Below are 20,491 nucleotides of genomic sequence, written 5' to 3' on the forward strand. Positions count from 1 at the left end.
TACTAGGAAGACTTATCTTTCCTGTTAATGCAGACTTTGGGTTTTTTGCTTGTTTATCTTTCAACTTTGTTGAAATATAATTTATGTACAATAAATTCATCCATTTAAGTGTATGATTTGATAAGTTTTCACTGTTGTATATGCTCATTTAATGATCATCACAATTAAATAGAGAACATTTTCATCACACCTCAAAAAATTCCTTTGTGCCCCTTCCCAATCAATCTCCATCCCCAAGCAACCACACACATACACACACACACACACACACACACACACACAATATAATACATAGAATTTCATATCCAGTTTTTGTCACATATAACATAAATGTCATTATAATACATTTAACATTCACATTACTGGGCTGGGGATGTAGCTCAGTGGGAGAACACTTGCCAACCCTGTGTGAGGCCCTGGGTTCAATCTCCAGCCTGTAACAAAAGGTTCACATTACTAACATTTTTCAAAGACATTTGAATGGCTACCTGGGATGTTAACTTGAATCAGGGTTGTAAGCTCAAATGACTTCAGGGGCCAGGCAGGTAGCTGAACTATATGATATGAATTAGCATAAGGCAGTGGGGGGTTGTGGTTACTGAAAATGGACATCCCACCAAAAGGCATTCACATTTAGTTTAATTTTAAAGTTGTGCTGGCAAAATTGAGTGGAGAAAATAAGCAAATCACAGAAGAGTACATGCAGTATAATATCATCTATATTGTTTTAAGACAGGTAAAACAATTTGATATTACACTTAGGAATATCCACATAGTGAAAGTGAATTTCTTTAAAAAATCAAGCATGGGAATGCAAAACACCAGCCTGAGGAGAGTAATCATGTCTGGCAGGAAGAAATGTGAGCAGGTTATCCAAGTGAGTTAAACAGAAGGCACTTAAAGTGTGAGATGGTATTTTATTTAAATTGGGAGGTGAGTATATGGGTATTGTTTGTATTTTATTTATACTGTTTTGTGCATATTAAATATATTGTAATACATCTTTTTAAGAAAAAAATAACTTTCAGGCAAAACAAATCCCATGCTGGATTTGGCTGCTGGCTATCCTAGCCCAATAAATAGTATTGCATAGTCACCAACTGAATAGCTCTGAAGCCTAGATGCCTGATCAAATTTGAATTCTTGCTTTACCACTAAATAGTTTTGTGCCCTTGGGTAGTTTAGCAGAGAATTACTAACATTCTCTGCAAACTAAAGCCCAAAAGCTAAACATAGTCCTTTGCCAGGGTTTTTTTTTTTTTTTTTTTTTTTTTTTTTGTAAACCCTCCAGCTAAGAATGGTTTGTATGTTTTTAAGTGTTTGGAAGAACTGTCCTCAACCACAGTCCCCAAACTGCTAATGGCTTTGGAAATTAGTTTTAGCTGCAGGCTTGATAATGTTTATCTAACCTAAAATCAGAAGGTAAAATGGCACTCATGTGCCAAACTTATATGGTAGTAACATCACTCCAACAGCAACTAGTTGTTTGAACCACAAGCAATCTTTAGACTGTAAAAAGTGACAAGAAGCAAGAACTGCATACCTATACAGCTTTGCAGTCAATGTATATTCTGCGCTCAAACAAGAGTTCTAACAGTGTCCCCTGGGCCTAGTTGTAAGTTGAAAGAACATTTTCATATTTCAAAAGTCCTTTAACTGTGCAATTGAGGAGCTTCCACCTAAACTTCAAATGGAAGCAATTAATCTGAAATGTAATGACATGCTAAAAGGCAACTATCAAGAGAAGAATTTAATAGAATTGTATAAATGCCTTCCAAGCGATGAATACGCTCAATTAAAACCATATGCTTGTGGATTCTTATCAGTATTTGGCAGTATCTATCTATATGAAAAGAAAATTTCAAAGATGAAATACATAAAATCTCATTCAAATTCAACATTAACAGATGAGCATATGCTGTTGATTGTGATGTAAAGAACACAACTTTGAACTCCAGTTAAGTGAAATGTTGTCCTGGCCCCCATATCATTTTCTCCTTAGTATGAAAATACTCAATTATTCTTATATTTTGAGTTTCATCAGAATAAATTTTATGAATTTTTTTCTCTCTTGTTATATGAATACCTGCACACCCTCGATTTTGTCTCTTGGATCATGTCTAAAATATTTACCACCTGGTTCTTTGCAGAAAATGCTTGCTAACCCCAGTCATAGAACAATTCTGAGGGTCAGATGAAGCAATCCTTGTGAAATGGTTGGTAGCAACCTGTTATATAGCAAGCATTCTTTTTTTTTTCTTTATCCACCATCTATTTTGGACATACATTTCCATGGTCTTTAAAAATTAAGTATTATATGCATAAATTTTTGTCTGCACCTTGGATTAGGATCTAACTTCTAGTAATAAGGAAAGCTGATAAACATTTAAGCAAAATTTATTTTTCTTACCATGTTATGCTTATCTGCCCAGGAAACTAGGTAATTTTTAGAACAAAGAGACTACATAATTCCTGCCCTTGCCTTCCTAGAATGTTTCAATTTTTTTTTGATATTGATTCTAAGGAGGGATAAACAGTCTGAGAAGTTTATTCATTCATTCAACAAGTGCTCAATAAATATCTATTCTTTGGACTCTTAATAAGTACAAATGAAGATAAATTTAAGCCAGATGCAGCTTAAATATAATCCCAGCAATTTGGGAGGTCGAGGCAAGAGGATTGTGAGTTCAAACACAGCCTCAGCAACTTAGCAAGGTCCTAAGCAATTTACTGAGACCCTATCTCTAATGAAATATAAAGGATCTAAGGATATGGCTCAGTCAGTGGTTAAGTGCCCCTGGGTTCAATCCCTGGTACAAAAAAAGAAAAAAAGAAAAGATAAATTTAGAAATAATATCTGCCCTCAGAAAACTTTACTGTATTAGGGGAGATAAAACATAGATTATATCTCTTTCTTGGGAGCTAGGTGTGAAGCTTCTCCAACCTCCCCCACCCAAATACTTGAACAGAGAAGGAGAGGAAAGCTCCAAGAAAAAGAAAAACCAAGGTGCTGGTATATGGAAGATGAACAGTTGCTAGGTAACAAAATATCAGATGTTTGCCACACTTTCCCAGGCCTGTAAGTTAATATAGGACATTTTCTTGCTTAGTCTTATTAAAATGGCACTGTTCTTTGTAATAATTATAATAATAATAAAAGTCTTAACTACTCTAGATGGATAAAAATTTAAGTGGTCGAAAAATGAAAAGGACAAGATATTTAGTTAAGGGGACTAGAATAGGCATAGACTAGAGGTAAATAGAGCAGAAACTGCCTGGAGGAATTATGGACACAGGCAAAGCCCAGCAAAGACACTTGGTCAGATTATGAAAAGTCTTTTTAAAACACACACACACACACACACACACACACACACACACACACACATTCATACATATATGTATGAGTGTGTTAGCAAGTATTTATTTTTCATATTTTTACTAATACGTCATACATAATGGTGGGATTCATTGTAGCTCAAAGTCTTAAATGTCTGTTTATGGAATGTGCTTCAGTGACTCTCAGGTTTCTGGGAAGCTGAAGGCAATATTTTTCTCCTCTGATATAGAAGTGCCTTTGGAAGTAGAAATGCTTTCAAATATTCCAGTGAAATAGGGGGTCTAGTAAACTATTACTTTTTAAAAAATTACTCTATTGCTTACTTGAGAAATAATCTCATATACCAGGGGAAGTTCCAAATGAGGTTTCATTAGTAACAATGTTGGTGTCGATGCACAGTTCCTGGGGATCTGCAGCAATCATGGATGGGTTCAGGTCTGGTCATATTATGCAAAAGAAGATGGTTTGAACCTTTTCAAACCATGGGTGAGGCGACCAACCAATTTGGCTAAATGGTTGTTGTTGTTGTTCTGTGAGCTTAAAATATATATAAAAATATATTTCTAATATCTGAAAAGTTGGATCTCATTTAGTGGCAGTATTTCTAATTATGCTTCTATAGAAAAGACCCTCCTCAGAGGGCTGTGGCTGTGGCTGTGGCTCAACAGTAGCACACTTTCTTGGCATGTGTGAGGCACTGGGTTCGATTCTCAGCACCACATACAAGTAAGTAAAATAAAGATCTATCAACAACTAAAAAAAAAATGAAAAAAAAAAGAAAGAAAAGACCCTCTTTAGGAAGAAAGTTGGTTACGTAAAAATTTTACATTTATGTCACTTGTTAAATTTATTGTCCTGTGTCTTTTTCAAAGAAATACCTTGCATTTCTAGTGGATGTTTTCTATAACAGACTTTGGGAGACACTGGAGTAGTAACTATGTGATCAGGGATGTACTTTAAGTCATTCATCCAGGAGCTATTTACATTCAGGATAAAGAGGGGGAGAAACAGCATAGTAAATATATTTCAGATGATGAAAGTAATTATAGGATCATAGCATAAATACATCTTGAAAATGAACTGAGCAGAATTTTGCAACTGAATTGACATGGGCAACAAGGTTAGGATAGGCAGTAAGGATTCATAGGTGTTGGAACTTAAACATTTCATAGGGTAGGAAAATGGGGAAACTTATAGAAATTGGGAATATCAAGAGTTGTATCTTTGTTCAGATCTCTTTGTGGGATCTGGACAAATTCACTGAAGGAATGAAAGACTGTTTTGCTGGAAACAGTTGAGTATCCTGATTAGCACTTACTCTTCCTTCTTGCAGGATTTTCCTCCCTCCTTTCTTCCAACTCATCCCTCTTAAAGTTTTACTTACCACTAAATTTGGCTACTGAAGGAAAATCTAATTTGTGTCCTTTTTTTCTATATTTAAAACACATTCTTTTTAAGAGTTTTAGTGAAACTCTTAAAAAGAATATCCTAATAGGAATCCACTTCAACAAATGCTAGGTAGTTGCTCAGAATGATGCAATAAGTAGGGGGGAAAAAAGAACAACAACAACAAAAAAAAAAAAACAGGCAGTTACAATGGCTTTTTAATCTTTTAATTCATTTATTTTAGAATGACAATATGTCATAACATATATCACTGATATTAAATGAAAATTCATTTTCTTCACTAATATGTGGATATATTTTTAATATGGTCTGCTCTTATAAAACTTTGTTTTTGCTTTGGGCAGTTTCACTGAAAGAGGCTTATAGTGGTTCCTGCTTTCACAATAAAGCCTTTGTGATTAGAAGAACATACTGCAACTTGCATGCTACTACAGATGTTAAGAACAAGAATTTAGACAGCCATTGATTCAGACTTAAAATAATGGAGCATTTATGTGAACAAGGTTCTCCTCTTGCCAAGTAAACAAAATACAACAAACCACATCGTTTTATCCTTTTCTGGCACATCCACATTTCCTCAACCAAAGCCCTATTGCTGATGACCACAAGCCAGAACAAACAGAAATGAAGTCACTCCCTGTTGGTCCCCTTTTGCTCTTGTGCTCTTTGGGGTACTCTTAAGCCAGATTTTGTTCTTTTATTTACAAGCATTAGCCCCTTCTCTGATTTAAGGAATATATTCCAAAGACAATTTAATGCCAAATGATGTCCTAGGCGATGATTATATGAGCCAACTGATCTACCTGTTGCCTCTAATTAATAGCACTCTGTCATGATTTGCTGACAGAATCAATTTATGTACCATATATAATTTTTCTCTTATATCTCTACCAACTGAGCCATATCCCCAGCCCTCTTTATATCTCAGTTCCCCATTTCCAATTTTAACAGTTTTTTAAAAGTATAAAATTATAGATTAAATGGGGACCAAAGAAGTCACCTAGTCCTGGTTTTCACTATGAGGAAAGCTTTGATAAAATCCTGACAAGATTTAGCCTCCATTTGAACTTTCTGGCAGTTAATTTCTTACCTTTTGAGATGGTATTTTCCATTATTAGACATTCTAAGTTTTAGGAAAGTCCTCCTTACTTTCAGTTTTACTATTCTTCCCCAGCATATAGTACATAATTGGGATTCTTCTCTCAACTGTAACTTTCATAATGCTCAGCCTAAGGCAACCACTGTGCGCTGTAAAGTAAGTTCTTTTTAGATTATCTGGAATAGTGCTATATGTTATCTTTTGAAAAACTGAGAAAATGGTCATTTGGATTATTTCCTTGCATGTTTCAGACAAGGAATTCTAGTTGAATGCTGAAAGACTATCATTTACTAGCTATATGATCTCAGAAAAATTCACTTCATTTCTTTTGGGCTGTCTTTCAGCAACAAAAATTACAAGTATAATATCCTTTTCACAGGTTGCCCTGCGAATCAAATAACATACATAACAACAGAGCAGAGACTTTATCTATCTTGTTCACTTCTTGATTCTAAGTGCCTAATGCAGACAGCAGTTAAGCACAGACTAAATCCTCAAAATCATAAAAAATAAAAAGACTAATAGCTCCTGGCATATTGCCTTGCATGTTACACTCAACAAAAGGTAGTCAATCATCCTTCCTATGACCTGGTTTCTAGATTTCTCCCTTTATTAATTATATTAATTATTCTTATAGAAGTTCTCCAGTTATATCTTAAGATGGGATTCTAACAAATTACTGTGTAGTGTGACAATTTTATTTGAACATAATTATTTGAAGGAAGTCTACACAAACAAGAATATACTGAGAAAAATTTTTAATTGCATTAAAAATGGCATTTAAAAACTCACTTTCTCACCAGGTATGGTGGTGAACACCTGTAATTCAAGTTACTCAGGAGGATGGCAAGTTCAAAGCCAGCCTCAGCAACTTAGCAACACCATCTCAAAATAAAAAATAAGAAGGGTTGGGGATATAGCTCAGTGGTAAAGCTCTCACAGGTTCAACCCTCAGTACCAAAACAGAACAAAATATAAAATCCAAATAACAACTAACACACATTCTCCCAATAACATTCTTTAAACCTTGGGGAATACATGATTAAGAGAACAAGATATCAGCAAAGGAACAATCAGCCAGACCAAGAATAGTGCAATAGTATGGGAAGCCATTGCAACCAATACTTATTTTTATTAGTGAACCTAATGAACATCCAATGTAGTGATTATGCGTTGATTTATTAGCCTCTCCATTAAGAATATACTCCTTGATCTAGATGTCAGGATTGCATAAAGCTCATCCACAGTGTTTATCACAGAGAAGATTCCCAAATATTTTTGTATGCTTGAAGGAGTAAAGGTAAGAAATTTCAAAGAAATATGAATAGATACCAAATGAGAGGAATCCGTAGGACTGATGTTCCAGCAGTCAGTTTTGCAACAGCAGATTAAGATTAAGGAGCTTGGATTGAAAGCAAACAAAATGAAAAATAGGAAAATTAATTTGGAGTCTTTGGCAAAGGAAATGCAAATCACCTTAATAACACTGAAGGTTTAGGTGTTGTGTTTTGTCTTTCAGTATGCAGAGTTGCGCGCCTATAATCCCAGCGGCCCAGTAAACTGAAGCAGGATAGGTGCCCGTCTCAGCAATTTAGGGGTAGGGTTAGGGTCTGGGTCTCAAAATAAAATATAAAAAGGGTAAGGTGAGAATGTGGCTGGGTGGTTAAGCCCTCCCTGGATTCAATCCTGGTACAAAAATAACAGCAACAACAAGAAAGAGAATATTGAAGATGTTAAGTGCTGGGGAAGAGATGAAAGGATAAGCTAGTCTAATAAAAACGATTATTTTTCACCAACACAAGTTAAAGAGTCTGGGATATGCCAGTTAAGGAGGCTCGAATTATATTCTCAAAGTAGGGGAACTAGCTGGGTAAGGTCGTGGAAATCGGAGAATTCTGACCCCAAACAGTAATTGTGTAAACAAAAAGTGAATATTGTTGCTCGGGTTTGTAATTACCAAAGAAGAAAATCCTTTCTGTCTTCTTCCTGAGTTAACCATAGTAAACGTGTGATAACATTAACAAACCCCTACATACGCAATTTTCTATTAAACAAAAGCGCATATCTCTAAAAATAAAAATGCGGTTACACCAAGAAAGGATTTTAAAAGAGGACTTGTTTGCAAGCTAATTGAGGGGAGGCATTTGCTTTTAAACTGAAGTTCAAGCTGTAACATTTCCAAATGCCAGACGCTGTTGCAGCACACTTCTTCGGAGATCGAGTTTGACCCCACGGACTGGGTAAGGTGAGAATCTGGCTTGGCGGCTTCGGCTGCGGGTCTCCGGTTCCCTTCCCTTTGTAAGGCGGGTCGGGCTCAGGCCGCAGCGAGGCATTCGACGGCTCTGGGTCCGAATGCTAGGTCGAGCTGTCTGGCGAGGTGCAGGGCGAATCGCTCCAGCCCTGGCAGCGAGGGAACAGTCTCCAGAGAACATCGCCAACTCTCTGAGATCGCTGTGGGACGAGGGGTAAGCCACCCTGTTCCCTTGATCGCCGGCGGCCAGGGACACATAGTTCCGTGCCATTTTCAAACACTGCCTGCAGTGTTTACGGTATGTGGGTCGGTCAAGGCAGTCCTTTCGCAGAGCCGCAGATCAGTCTGGCCCCTCTCGGACTAGGGCACTAACTTTACCGGAAGCCATAACCAACAACTCAACGCCCGAAGCAGCCGATTTAAGGAGGCCTCTCCTCTCGAGCATGCGCAGTCACCCGCCGCGTACGCCGACGCCGGTCGCGAGCGAACGTGATGGACGTTTACGTCATGACGCTTCTCCGCAAGGCGTAAGGTTTCCGAGAGTGCGCAGTGGGTGCGTTGGACCCGACCCTTCGGCCTGGGTGGGGAGGGGGCGTCGTTGAGATGGGGGCGGCGGCAGCGGAGGCGGACCGCACTCTCTTTGTCGGCAACCTTGAAACTAAAGTGACAGAGGAACTACTTTTCGAGCTTTTCCACCAGGTGAGCGGCTGGGGTCAGCCCCCTTGACTTTGGTTTTCTGGCTCGCCTAGAGCCTGGCCCAACGGAAACCCTACTTTCCTCGCGCGAGCTCGGCCGTCAGTCAGGGCACCCAGGTGGGCTGTATGCGAGTCGAGGACGCCGTCGGGAAGTGAGGGTGGCTCTCTATTGGAAGAACCATAAGTAGTTGAAGCCAGAGGGGCTACGACAGGTAGTGGAGGAATCTGCAGGCACCCCTTCAGTGGTAAGGAGTTACGGGACCTAAGGGACTGAACGTGTCTTCGTTGAATATGACTTTCCCTTTTTCCTCTTCTTCCCTTTAAGGTGGTTTCTGTTTGGTTCGCCTACCTCGGACATTAGATTTCAGTTTCTGTGTCAGTGTCTGTTTATATTTAAGTTGCTTATAAATTGCAAGATTATTAAAACATTTTGAAAGCCCACAAAATCACCGTAGAAGCCGGGCATTGATGGCGCGCGCTTGCAATCCCATTGACTCGGGAGGCTGAGGCAGGAGCATACCAAGGTTGAGGCCAGCCTCAGCAATTGAGCGAGGCCCTATCTCAAAATAAAAAGGGCTGGAATGTGCCTCAGTGGTTAATCGCCCTGATCCAATCCCTGGTACAAAAACAAACACCCTAGAAAAGCACTATTGTAGTGCTTCTGTGTTAAAATGTGCGAAAAATTTTAAGTATCCTGTTTTTCTCAGCCCTATCACCCAGTAACTGGTAATGTTTGATAAATGGATACAAAGTGAATTTTTTGATTTGAGAAAATAACTTTCTCTTGTTCTTGTTCATTTTCATGAAGGGGAAAAATGATAACTGATGGGCACTTTGTTAAAGTCATCCACAGTGCTTTGAAATGTAAAATTAGTGATTGTGTTTCTTTGTGGGCATCCTTAAAACTAAAGTGAGTCCTTGTGGACTCCCCATCTCCAAATAAGTGAATCTAATTTTCAGTTGTAGAATTTTTACTCCAAACCAAAATGGAAATCCACATGTATCCCTTTTCTTAAAGTTCCTGATTACATTTAAGTTGTTTTTAACCTTCGTAATCTCTTTTTATTTATAAAATTTGGATATTTTCCTGAAGTGCCTTTTAAAATTCTAAACACTTTTTGTTTATAGGCTGGGCCAGTAATAAAGGTGAAAATTCCAAAAGATAAGGATGGTAAACCAAAGCAGTTTGCATTTGTGAATTTCAAACATGAAGTATCTGTTCCTTATGCTATGAATCTTCTTAATGGAATCAAACTTTTTGGAAGGCCCATCAAAATTCAATTTAGATCAGGTAAACTGTTCAATGATGTTAGGGGAAGAAGGGTTGTTTGCTGCTGTGTGTGTGTGTGTGTGTGTATTTTATTTTTTTTTTCTCTTTTTTTTTTTTTATTGGTCGTTCATAACATTACATAGTTCTTAATACATCATATTACACGGTTTGATTCAAGTGGATTATGAACTCCCGCTTTTACCCCGTATGTGTGTGTATTTTAAAGTGTATTAAAATGTAAAGAACCTCTGTTCTGGGTGAAAATGCTTTTGTAAGCTTTATGAGTAGAATACTTTTCCCTGACAATGGGTAACATTAACACATGGATTTTGAAAGTCAGAATTTTAAAATGAGTTTAAAATTCCATTTGGATTAGGGAAAAGAACATATAAGGTTTATTATTAGAGTTGAGTTTGGACCCATTCTCTTATGTGAAGCAAGGATTATCTCCTGATCCTGGCTGTTTTGAAATTTACATTTTCCAATTTTAATCTTAATCTTGTGTGGATGGAACTTCCTATGTGTTAAATTTGGTGCAGGGGTGGAGGGAGGTTTAGAAATATTATGGCCAGATTGGATATTGATGGTTTTTTTTAGAATTTTTAAACAATCTTTTTTTAGTTGTTGATGGACATTTATTTATTTATTTATGGTGCTGAGACTCGAACCCAGTGCCTCAACATGGGAGGCAAGCGCTCTACCACTGAGCCACAACCCCAGCCCCAGACTGGACATTTATACATAAAACAGTACCTTGTTTGGAATGCGATGTGTTGCTTATCTGATAACATACATTTGTAATTTTTATTCTGATGAAATTGTAAACCAGTCTGCAATTGATATTTTTCTCTTTTTAAACTGTGTTTGCGGTTGAGACAAAATTTCACATTTAAGTTTTCTACTACTTATAATTTTTCAAATTATTTCATTTTAGGAAGTAGTCATGCCTCACAGGATGTCAGTTTGTCATATTCCCAGCATCATGTTGGAAATTCAAGTCCTACTTCTACATCTCCTAGCAGGTAATATTTCTCATTTATTGTTAAAGTAATTTCTCAGGTAATGAGTGAGTAACTCCTTCGTTGTGCTCCTCTTTACTTGCCATGTTGGATTATTGTCATTATATCTGCCAATTTTAAGTGGACTGTAGGCAGACACATTATATATAATCTTAAAAATTCATATTGTTTTGTGAAGACATACCCATACCCACGCATACTTGTGTACAATTGAAACAAAATTTCTCAAAATGTTACTTACCTTACTTTTGCCATACACTCTGTACTCCATTTTATTTCATCTTTTAAATTTTCAAATTAATTTTATGACCACTATTGGTTATAGTTTTAAAATACTGATTTAGTGGACTGTATATGAGACTGAGTTCATAGAACTGGGAGTCTAGGTCTGCCTCTACCCATATTGATTAATGAACAGACTACTGAACTAAGAATTCATAAAATTGGAGTCCAGGTCTTCTTCTGCTGATTACACAATTTTGACCTACTCATTTCTCTGGTCCTATCCTTTTTAAGGAAAAGCCGTTGAATTTATGATCTCTAAAATCTTGTTTAGAAAAGGGACCATATTTACTTAAATACATTTATTTTGTTTGCTTGGGGGGACGCTATTTTATGCAGGTAATTTTTTATTCCATAGAGCTGTTACTTAGTCATAATGGGCTTCATTCAAGAAAAATTTAACAAATACCATGCTGTGTGTCTTGTTCTTCATTAAGAACATGCGTATATATGATCTCATGTATTCCTCACAATAGTCTTATGAGGTAGGGATTATTTTATCATGCCTTATATGGGGGGGGGAGAAATAAAGGTTTTTCTTGGCCAAGTTTGAACTTCTCTTAATCAGTGTGCTGGATTCAAATCTAGTCAGCATGATTGAGCCCTGCCACTATTGACATATTGTCAAATGGAGCTTAAAAGTCAAGATGAAGACACAAATATATATTTTTGTGACTAATTACTATAATTAGTTCTCTAGAGAAGAAATAGAAAGTACTTTGAGAAAGTTTTAACAGCAAGAGATGTTATAGATGAATGAGGAACTGAAAGAAGTCAGTGTACTTAGATCATAGTGAAAATGGAAAGTAGGTGATATTGGTGAATTAGCTAGAGGCTGAAGGTCTTTCTTATAGCTGTAATCAAGATTGGAGGATTTTATCATAAAAACAGTACGAAGGCATTGAAATAGGTAGTGATAGGAGCAAGTTTGAAGGGTTGTTTAGTCACAATGGGAGAATGAATTAGAAATGACATGAGTGAAAATAGACCATATAGGAAGTTCTCCATAGCAGGGTATTGTTATAAATAGCAATGTAGCAAGGAGATCATTGAGGCAGAGTTGGTGTTTTGGATTAAGGTGGTGGCAGGAGCTAGAAGGAATTGGATGGCTATGAAGAGATAGTGAAAGATATAGTGGAATTGTAAATGAACCACATTTAAAAATAGTAATGTCTCAATCCTTCTTAGCAGCTTAAATAATTTATGGTGTTTAAACACTTCTAGTTCAGTTGGAATTCAAAGCATCTCCATCCACTTTTATGGTATCTTTAAAGATCTACCAGGTGGAGAAAGAAAAATAATGTTTTTCCCCTCTAGAAATTCTTAGAATAACATATAAGTTAAATAGTTTTCATTAAAGGCTAGAATGTTTATAGTATATATATCTAGTACACTGATAAATAATGTGACTTAAGATACCAATTGATTTGTCTTATAATTTGCCAAATTGGTTATTTGATTTCAAAGAATTTTTTTTTTAGAGAGAGATTTTTTTTTTTTTTGGTAGATGGACACAACACAATGCCTTTATTTTTATGTGGTGCTGAGAATCGAACTCAGGTTGCACCTGTGCTAGGCGAGCACTCTACCGCTGAGCCACAATCCCAGCCCCAGAAAGACATATTTTTAAATAATATAAAATCTTATGTATGTTATAGAACTCTTAATTTCTTACCACCCAAAAGCTATTTATCTTTCATGTCACAGTAAATGTTTACCCAATTTTTTAAGCCACAAGTCTACATTCAATCACTTTTTTATTCTATTTCTCTTATCTTTATGTAATCAATCAGATTTTCCCATTTTAGTTCTCAGTATGGACCTTTGCATTAGCTCAGAGATTGACAAGATTTTTTTCTATGAAAGATCAGATAGTTAATATTTTAGACTTTACAGGCCGTATAGTCTGTGTCTCTGCCATTGCAATATGAAGATAGTCACAGATAAGACAAAAAACAAAAGAATCATGCTTACGTATCAGTAAAATCTGTTTTATAAATGAATTTGGTTCCTCACACTATTCCTTCTTCAGGTGGGAATGTTTTCCCTCCAGATGATCTTGTTATTTGGCTCTCACTTCAAATGTGTCCTTTCTGGAAAGGTGGTCCCTGACCAACTTACCTAAAATAAAACTTCCTTTTTCACCTCCCATCCCCAGGGTCTTTAATCATGTTATATCACTTATAATCAAGTGAAAATACCCTTCTGTCTGTGTTCTTCTCTTAGTGCTATGAGTGCACATACCTTGTCTGTTTTGTTCATTTACATCTTTGAGAACTGTGTCTTGCTTATGATTGGTGTTGAGTAAATATTTGTTGAATGAATGGTTATATGTTTGGTTTTCTTATTTTTAGCAGGTATGAAAGGACTGTGGATAACGTGACAGCATCGGCACAAGTAATACAGAGATCATTTTCTTCTCCAGAAAATTATCAGAGACAAGCAGTGGTAGGCTGATATTTTTTCAACTTTTGAGTTGCCTTAAAAAAAACACTTTTAAATATTCATGTTATATCAGATAATTGTTTTTAATTAACTTTATTGGAGGTTTCATTACTTAGGTCTTTTAGGCAAAATTATCTTTTGAAATTCTTAGTATTAACTTTTTCCTCAAATTTTTGTTAAACTAGCATGATCTTTATAAATTTTTTTCATTTTAGTTTTCATTGGGCTGACACATATTTAGAAATCTGAAGGTAGAAGTAAAACTGCATTTTCTTTTTTAAGATTTTTTTTAAATATATATTTTTTAGTTGTAGATGAACACAATACCTTTATTTATTTATTTTTATGTGGTCCTGAGTATTGAATCCAGTGCCTCACGCATGCTAGGCAAGCGCTCTGCCACTAAGCTACAACCCCAGCCCCTACATTTTCTTTTGTATTTCTTTTCAACCATCATTAGTGTGTGTTTGTGTCTGTGTGTATATATAACTATAGGTGAGTCAGTCTCTGAAGCTCTTGTTGTGTGTGTCCCGAATGACTTCTTATAAACTTCCTCAAATATTTTAATATACTTCAGTCTTCTTGACCAGCCTTGAACATTGTAGTCTTTTTTATAATAAAATCACAGTAAGACTGTCCTTTAGTGTTTCATCTTTGTTTCCACTTATTTGAACATGTCCTTCATTTTGCTTGTTTATTTGCCATAGTTCTTAAGTTTATTTCTTTCTTTTTGTTTTCCCACAGGTTTTTATATTTTAATGGTCTGCAAAATAAGTATCCAAAGGCAGAGTTTGGAAACTAATTGGCCTAGTCATTTACCATGCCTCCATTTTCCCCTCATTAGTGTTCTCTTAACTTATTCACTAGTCATATCCATTGTCTTATTCCAATAAACCCTTCTAAACCTTAACTTCTAGAACTGTTAATTGCTTCTAAGATCTGTAACCTGTCTCAGCCAGAATTATTTGTTCTTTGAACCCATTCTGTGTTTCCCTATTATCTTTACAATTTTCTTTCCTTCCATACCTTCCCCTTGAAACATTTTCCTTAAATTACTCCATCTGTTCTTTTAATACATCATAGGCCACTTTTATGAAGCCTTTCTTGATGATACTGAGGTCTCAATTCTTTATATGTTCATTACGCAGTGACTTACATGGTCATTTTATATGTGCTCTTCCCAAGTTGTATTCTTGAGGGCAAGATGAAGTATTTATAAGTATCTTATAGGTATACAGTGGGATGATTGAGGCTATTGTATTGTTAGGTTTAATACAGATTCTGTGTAGGCAAGAATGATTTTGCTTTTCTTTCATTGTCACTTTGGTTAACTGTGACCAAATATATATTAGCTTTGATATCTAGAAGTATTTGCAGTTAACATTTCTTTTTCTTCTTTCTTCAGATGAACAATGTTTTGAGACAGATGTCATATGGTGGGAAATTTGGGTCTTCACATGTGGATCAGTCAGGATTTTCACCATCAGTTCAGTCACATAATCATACTTTCAATCAGTCTTCAAGTTCCCAGTGGCGCCAAGATGCATCATCATCACAGCGTAAAGTCAGACAGAATTCTCATCCTTACCTTTCAGATAGACATTATAGCCGCGAACAACGTTATACTGATCATGGATCTGATCATCATTACAGAGGAAACAGAGATGATTTCTTCTATGAAGATAGGAATCATGATGGCTGGAGCCATGAGTATGATAACAGAAGAGACAGCAGTAGAGATGGAAAATGGCGCTCCTCTCGACACTAACTGTTAGTAAACGGACATTGTTTCATGGGATCATTTTAGGCCTGTTTGACTAAGTTGGTATGGAAATATTTTGAAAAACTATAAAGCAGCTTTACAAGTTGCCACATTTCTTTATAAGTTTTTTAAAACCTAGAGCTACAGTTTAATACAGAAATGAGAAGAATTGTGGTTTCAATTTTATTACATTAATAACCTTTCACCTCAGGGCTTTATGAAGAGGAAAGGGTTTTATGGAAAAGAAATGCCACAATTCCTACTCATTTTAGGTAGTTTAGGAAGGGTGAATTGTATAGAGTGGTTGTATTATAAAGCAAATATTTTAATTATCTGTTGTCCTTTTGTATTGCAGTTTGTTAGTGAATCAGATTTTGGTGTATATAACAACATCCAACTTGATAGTCTGCAAAGGCTATCTGTATTTTGTTAATAAATTAGAAAAAAACTTTCTTTTCAGTGATACATTTTATTGACATTTTATTTGAGAACGCTTATTGGGTTAAGTTTGGGGATAAATCATATTGCATAACTGAGAGAATTTAAAAGTGTAAATTCTATGACATGCTTTTTTGAGTTTTACCCCAATTGAACATATAAATGTACACATATTATTTCAGTCTAAAATTATAGAATTTGTTCATTCAATCATGTTGTATGACTGGTCTCAGGAAATGAAATATCTTTACATGTATATTTTTACATTAAAAATTACAGTGTTAGTATAAATCTTTTTCAGGAAGAACAAAAAATATCAGTGCATAGTCAGATAAAATGGAAAAATGTTTTACTGAAAATACTGTCTTTGGGGAAAAAATTCATGAAGCCTTTAAGTGCTGCATCTGTCACTCAGACTTTAGAAATTTTAACATTTTCAATGTTCCCAGGATGTGAATACAAAGACACATTTTATTATCAAGGAGATTGTACAGTTCACTCTTTTTTTGTTTGAATATTGGAAAAGAATGTAATGTTAACATTTTCTGGTTTTAAAATTTTAAAATCAAATTGTTTAACCAAACTTTTATGTATCAAGATGCTGTTTCCCTTTCATTGAAGAAATGTTTATAAAAATTCGTTCCTGAAAAATCTGAATCCTTTTTAATACCACACCATTTGTACTATGTTGCTTTTTAATATATTAAAAACAAAAAGGAGTGTGGTGTCTTTTGTCTTTTTCTTCTTTTTTTGGCATCACTAACTTCAGAGACAATTACTAAGTAGGTAACATACTTTTATTCAATAATTGTTTAGTTGGTGGTGGTCAATCTTTAACTGAGACCATCTTGAAGTTTATTTCTTGTAGATACTGAAGTTGGTAATTTAGATTTAGGTTTCAGTGACCTTTGGTATATAGTTTGGAGTACAATAAACTAGTTACTCTCCCTGGTCTCTAGGATGTTCAGTTCTGTGCGTAGGTAAATGGGGCTGTGTGACTACTTGGCACAGAATTAAGAAGAAAGTATTTGTTGGCTTAAGCAGTTTAATAGTAGGATTTGTTTCCATTGAGCCTGTTATTTTCAGGTGTCTTGCCGATATGAAAACTTATTCAGTAGATTTGAAGATAATGATAGTACTGCTTTTCTGCACTTTATGGTTCAGATCTTTTCATTTTATTCACAGATGTTCTTGTCTTTGAATAATCATTTTCTCTTATGGTAGCTTTTTAGGGAACCCTTGAAGTTCCAGTGAATCTTTTTCACTTATTTCACCTAGTTGAAAATAACCAAACCGAATACTATGTAAAGCAACAGAATGAGACAGCCCTACTGGAATAGCCCCCAAATCGACTCCACCATTCCCCATCCAATCAATTTTTATACCACTTTTTCCATATCCATTGCCACCATGGTAGAATGGGCAATCATCTGAACAGGATTATTCCAACAGCACTCTCTTTTTTCCTTCCAGCCTGCCTCAAATTTGTTTTATATACTGTAAAACTTGGGGATATAAATCTTTTGTGATTTACCTGAATTACACCTCCAAGGCCTCTTTAAATATGAAATTCTTAACCTAATATGACCCCTCACTTTGGTTTCTGCCTACTTCAATCCCCTCTCATCACTCTGCCTCATTAGCCCTCAGGAACTGTCCACTGATCAGTTGAAGCATGACTTCCTTTAGAGAGCCCTTCCAGAACTCCAAAATCTAGATTGTCAATTTATGTATTCCTATAGTGCCTTGTATTTCTTATTAAAGACTTTTTACTGTACTACAATTTTATCTTCCTTCAGACAGTTCTATGAAGACAGTGACCTATCATATCTTATTCACCAGATAAGAATTTCCAGAATCCAAGACTTGGCATATATATAATATTGATGAACTTCTGATACAAAGAAAGAACAATGGTCAGTTAATTGAGTAAGGAAAATGAGAATTTAACAAACTTTTTTGAATAGATTGCATAAACCTGAATCATAGTTGCATTCTGTCTTAAAATGATATATTTTTTGCTTCAAATTCATTCTTAGATCTATTAATTTTCTCAGGTTTCAGTTTCAGTAAGTTGTAAATCTGTAATTATGAATGACAAAGATTTTCAAAAATTGTGTATTAATTTGGTTTTGGAATTATGGTTCTATTAACTTTGTAAAATGAATTGGTAAGCTTATCTTATTTCTAAGTCCAGGGGATAACTGAATCTATTCAAGATTTTTTTGAGCTCATTTATACAATTATGTGGCTCTGCCTTAGAAGTAGCTCTTTAATTCTTGTCTCAATTTTCTCTATGATCACTGATCTATACAGATTTTTTACTTTCTCAGGAGTCAATTTGGATAATTTACATTTCTAGAAAACCATTCCTTTATCCAAATTTATTGTTTAGTTGAATATAGTGTTTATTTCATAAAACTCCCTATGTTTCTACTTATAGTCTCTTATTAGTTCCTGATTATTTTTTATGTTCCCACCATACTTACTTGTGAGAGGCTGTACTACTGACATACATTCTACATTTATTTTTGTTAAAAGCTCCCCATGGTAGTATTACTTTTGTTACAATGACTTCAGGGAGACTCCAATAAGGGGGGAAAAAAAAAAAAAACCCTATTATTCCCATAGCTACTATTTCTGAAGCTCTTCACTTCTTTATCTAGATCAATTTATACTTTGATATTAATCTTCTGCCTGAAAAACTTCCTTTAATATTTCTCATATGCAGGTTTGAAGTGTCATTCACTTTGATTTTCAAAATACGTTTTTGCTGGGTATAGAATTCTAAGTTGGATTTAAAATTTTTTTTAATACTTAAATGTTGCTCCATTGTGCTTTTACTTATCTGCTATTGGGTATATAATGTGTCATTTTTCTCTGGCTGGTTTTGAGCAATAGATCATAATGTGCTTTGATGTACTTTTGTTTGTGTCATTTATGCTTACACTACATTGAGCTGCATGCATCTGTAGGTTTATAGTTTCATCAAATTTTGGCCATGATTTGAATTTTTTTTTGGTATACTTTCCTTGGGAACTCCAATTGCATTTATCTGAGATTGCTTCATGTGTTCCAGAGTAAATTGTTTTTTTTTTTTTTTTTTTTTTTTAAAGAGGGAAAGGGAGAGAGAGGGAGAATTTTTGTTTATTTTTTTTAGTTTTCGGTGGACACAACATCTTTGTATGTGGTGCTGAGGATCGAACCCCGGGCAGCACGCACGCATGCCAGGCGAGCGCGCTACCGCTTGAGCCACATCCCCAGCTCTCAAATTAATTTTCCTATTCATGTTTCATTTTGAATAGTTTGCCTTGCTATGCTTGAACTTCACTAATCCTTTTTTCTGTGGTGTCCAATTAGCCATAATTTATATATTCATCATCTTACACCTTGTAGGTTTTTTCCTTCATAAGATGGATTCAGATCTTTATCTTTGCTGTCTCTACTTAAGTTTTTTGAATGTAGGCAATACAGTTTATAACGCTTTTTAATGCCTATACTAATTCTATATTCTTGTTAGTTCTGGGTTGGTTTTTATTGGTTTGCAGACTCCTATTGGATGTATTTTTCCCACTCCTTTGTATCACTTGTAATTTTGATTATGTGCTGGGCATTTTAAATTTTACTATATTAGATGATTAATATTTTTGTATTCTTGAACTTTGTTCTAGGACACAGTTAAAGTTAAATAGAAACGGTTGTTTCCCTTCAAGATTTGCTTTTAATATTGCTTGGTAGTATTCAAAAAGTATTTGGTACAAGGTTAATTACTGAGGCTAGACTCTCCTGAATATTCTAATAGGTGCCTTATGAGTTATGAAATTTTCTACTCTGGTTTGAGAACAGACATTGATTCTGTTCTTAGATGAGTGTGTTTCTTCTAATTCTTCGGGGGAAATTCCTTCCCCAGCCTTGTATAGATTTTTCAAACCTATACGCTAATCAGTACTCTTAAGAATACTGGAGAAAACCCTTTGGGGTTTCTTGCAGTTCCCTTCCCATGCTTACCGCACTTCAGTTCTGAGTGTAGGGCATTCCAGCTGCCACGGTTTCCCTGGACCCCCATCTGTTTCTTCTCAATTTCAGGAAGTTTCCCAGGCTCTGCCTACCCCGTGCCCAACCCTTCTAGACTACAACCTGAAAATCTCCTCAAGGTAGCAAGCTGAGGCAATTGGACTCACCTCATTTGTTTCTCATTTCTCAGGGTTCATTGTCTTCTGTTCCTGATGTCTGGGTCTTGTTTTAATGTATTTTGCCTTTGTATTAGTTTAGGAAAGAGGGCATATCTGATTCCTGTTACTTTATCTTGGTCAGAAATGGAAGTTTATGCTTGGGTTTTGATGTAAGAGTACTCACTAGTTATCACAAAATGTCTATTTTTAGGTTTGATTTTTTTTTGCCCTTGAGTTATTAAAGGGAGTCTTTTTATTTATTGCAATAATTTGGATCTGGATGTCTACTTAAAGGCCCACATGTTAAAGAC

General features: G+C 35.5%; 2 protein-coding genes across 5 annotated transcripts; one reads left to right on the forward strand and one right to left on the reverse strand.

Annotated features, from left to right (window-relative positions):
• Positions 1 to 5,062: 5,062 nt before the first annotated feature.
• C4H11orf71 (chromosome 4 C11orf71 homolog) lies at positions 5,063 to 8,372 on the reverse strand. Its single transcript, XM_026392588.2, has one exon. The coding sequence runs from the start codon at positions 8,366 to 8,368 to the stop codon at positions 8,009 to 8,011; it is 360 nt and encodes a 119-aa protein (XP_026248373.1). The 5' UTR covers positions 8,369 to 8,372; the 3' UTR covers positions 5,063 to 8,008.
• Positions 8,230 to 16,722, forward strand: Rbm7 (RNA binding motif protein 7). Of its 4 annotated transcripts, none has more exons than XM_026392587.2 (5): positions 8,230 to 8,311; positions 9,921 to 10,083; positions 10,997 to 11,084; positions 13,718 to 13,811; positions 15,214 to 16,722. In XM_026392587.2, exons 2-5 carry the CDS (start codon positions 10,023 to 10,025, stop codon positions 15,574 to 15,576), a joined length of 606 nt encoding a protein of 201 aa, XP_026248372.1. In that variant the 5' UTR covers positions 8,230 to 8,311; positions 9,921 to 10,022; the 3' UTR covers positions 15,577 to 16,722. The 4 variants fall into 4 exon arrangements, with proteins under 4 accessions (XP_026248372.1, XP_026248370.1, XP_026248371.1 ...); XM_026392585.2 differs by lacking the exon at positions 8,230 to 8,311 and adding an exon at positions 8,631 to 8,796; XM_026392586.2 differs by lacking the exon at positions 8,230 to 8,311 and adding an exon at positions 8,631 to 8,796 and having other exon boundaries at positions 13,721 to 13,811.
• The last annotated feature ends 3,769 nt before the right edge of the window (positions 16,723 to 20,491 follow it).

Source organism: Urocitellus parryii, chromosome 4 (genome assembly GCF_045843805.1).
Source record: "Urocitellus parryii isolate mUroPar1 chromosome 4, mUroPar1.hap1, whole genome shotgun sequence".
Classification (NCBI taxonomy): Eukaryota; Metazoa; Chordata; class Mammalia; order Rodentia; family Sciuridae; genus Urocitellus; species Urocitellus parryii.

Excerpts from the sequence above, each read along its gene's own strand:
- C4H11orf71 (XM_026392588.2), bottom strand. The coding sequence starts at position 8,368 with ATGGCACGGAACTATGTGTCCCTGGCCGCCGGCGATCAAGGGAACAGG.
- Rbm7 (XM_026392585.2), top strand. The coding sequence starts at position 8,701 with ATGGGGGCGGCGGCAGCGGAGGCGGACCGCACTCTCTTTGTCGGCAAC. Across the intron at positions 8,797-9,920 it reads TTTTCGAGCTTTTCCACCAG|GCTGGGCCAGTAATAAAGGT; the intron begins GTGAGCGGCTGG and ends TTTTGTTTATAG. Across the intron at positions 13,812-15,213 it reads ATTATCAGAGACAAGCAGTG|ATGAACAATGTTTTGAGACA; the intron begins GTAGGCTGATAT and ends TTCTTTCTTCAG.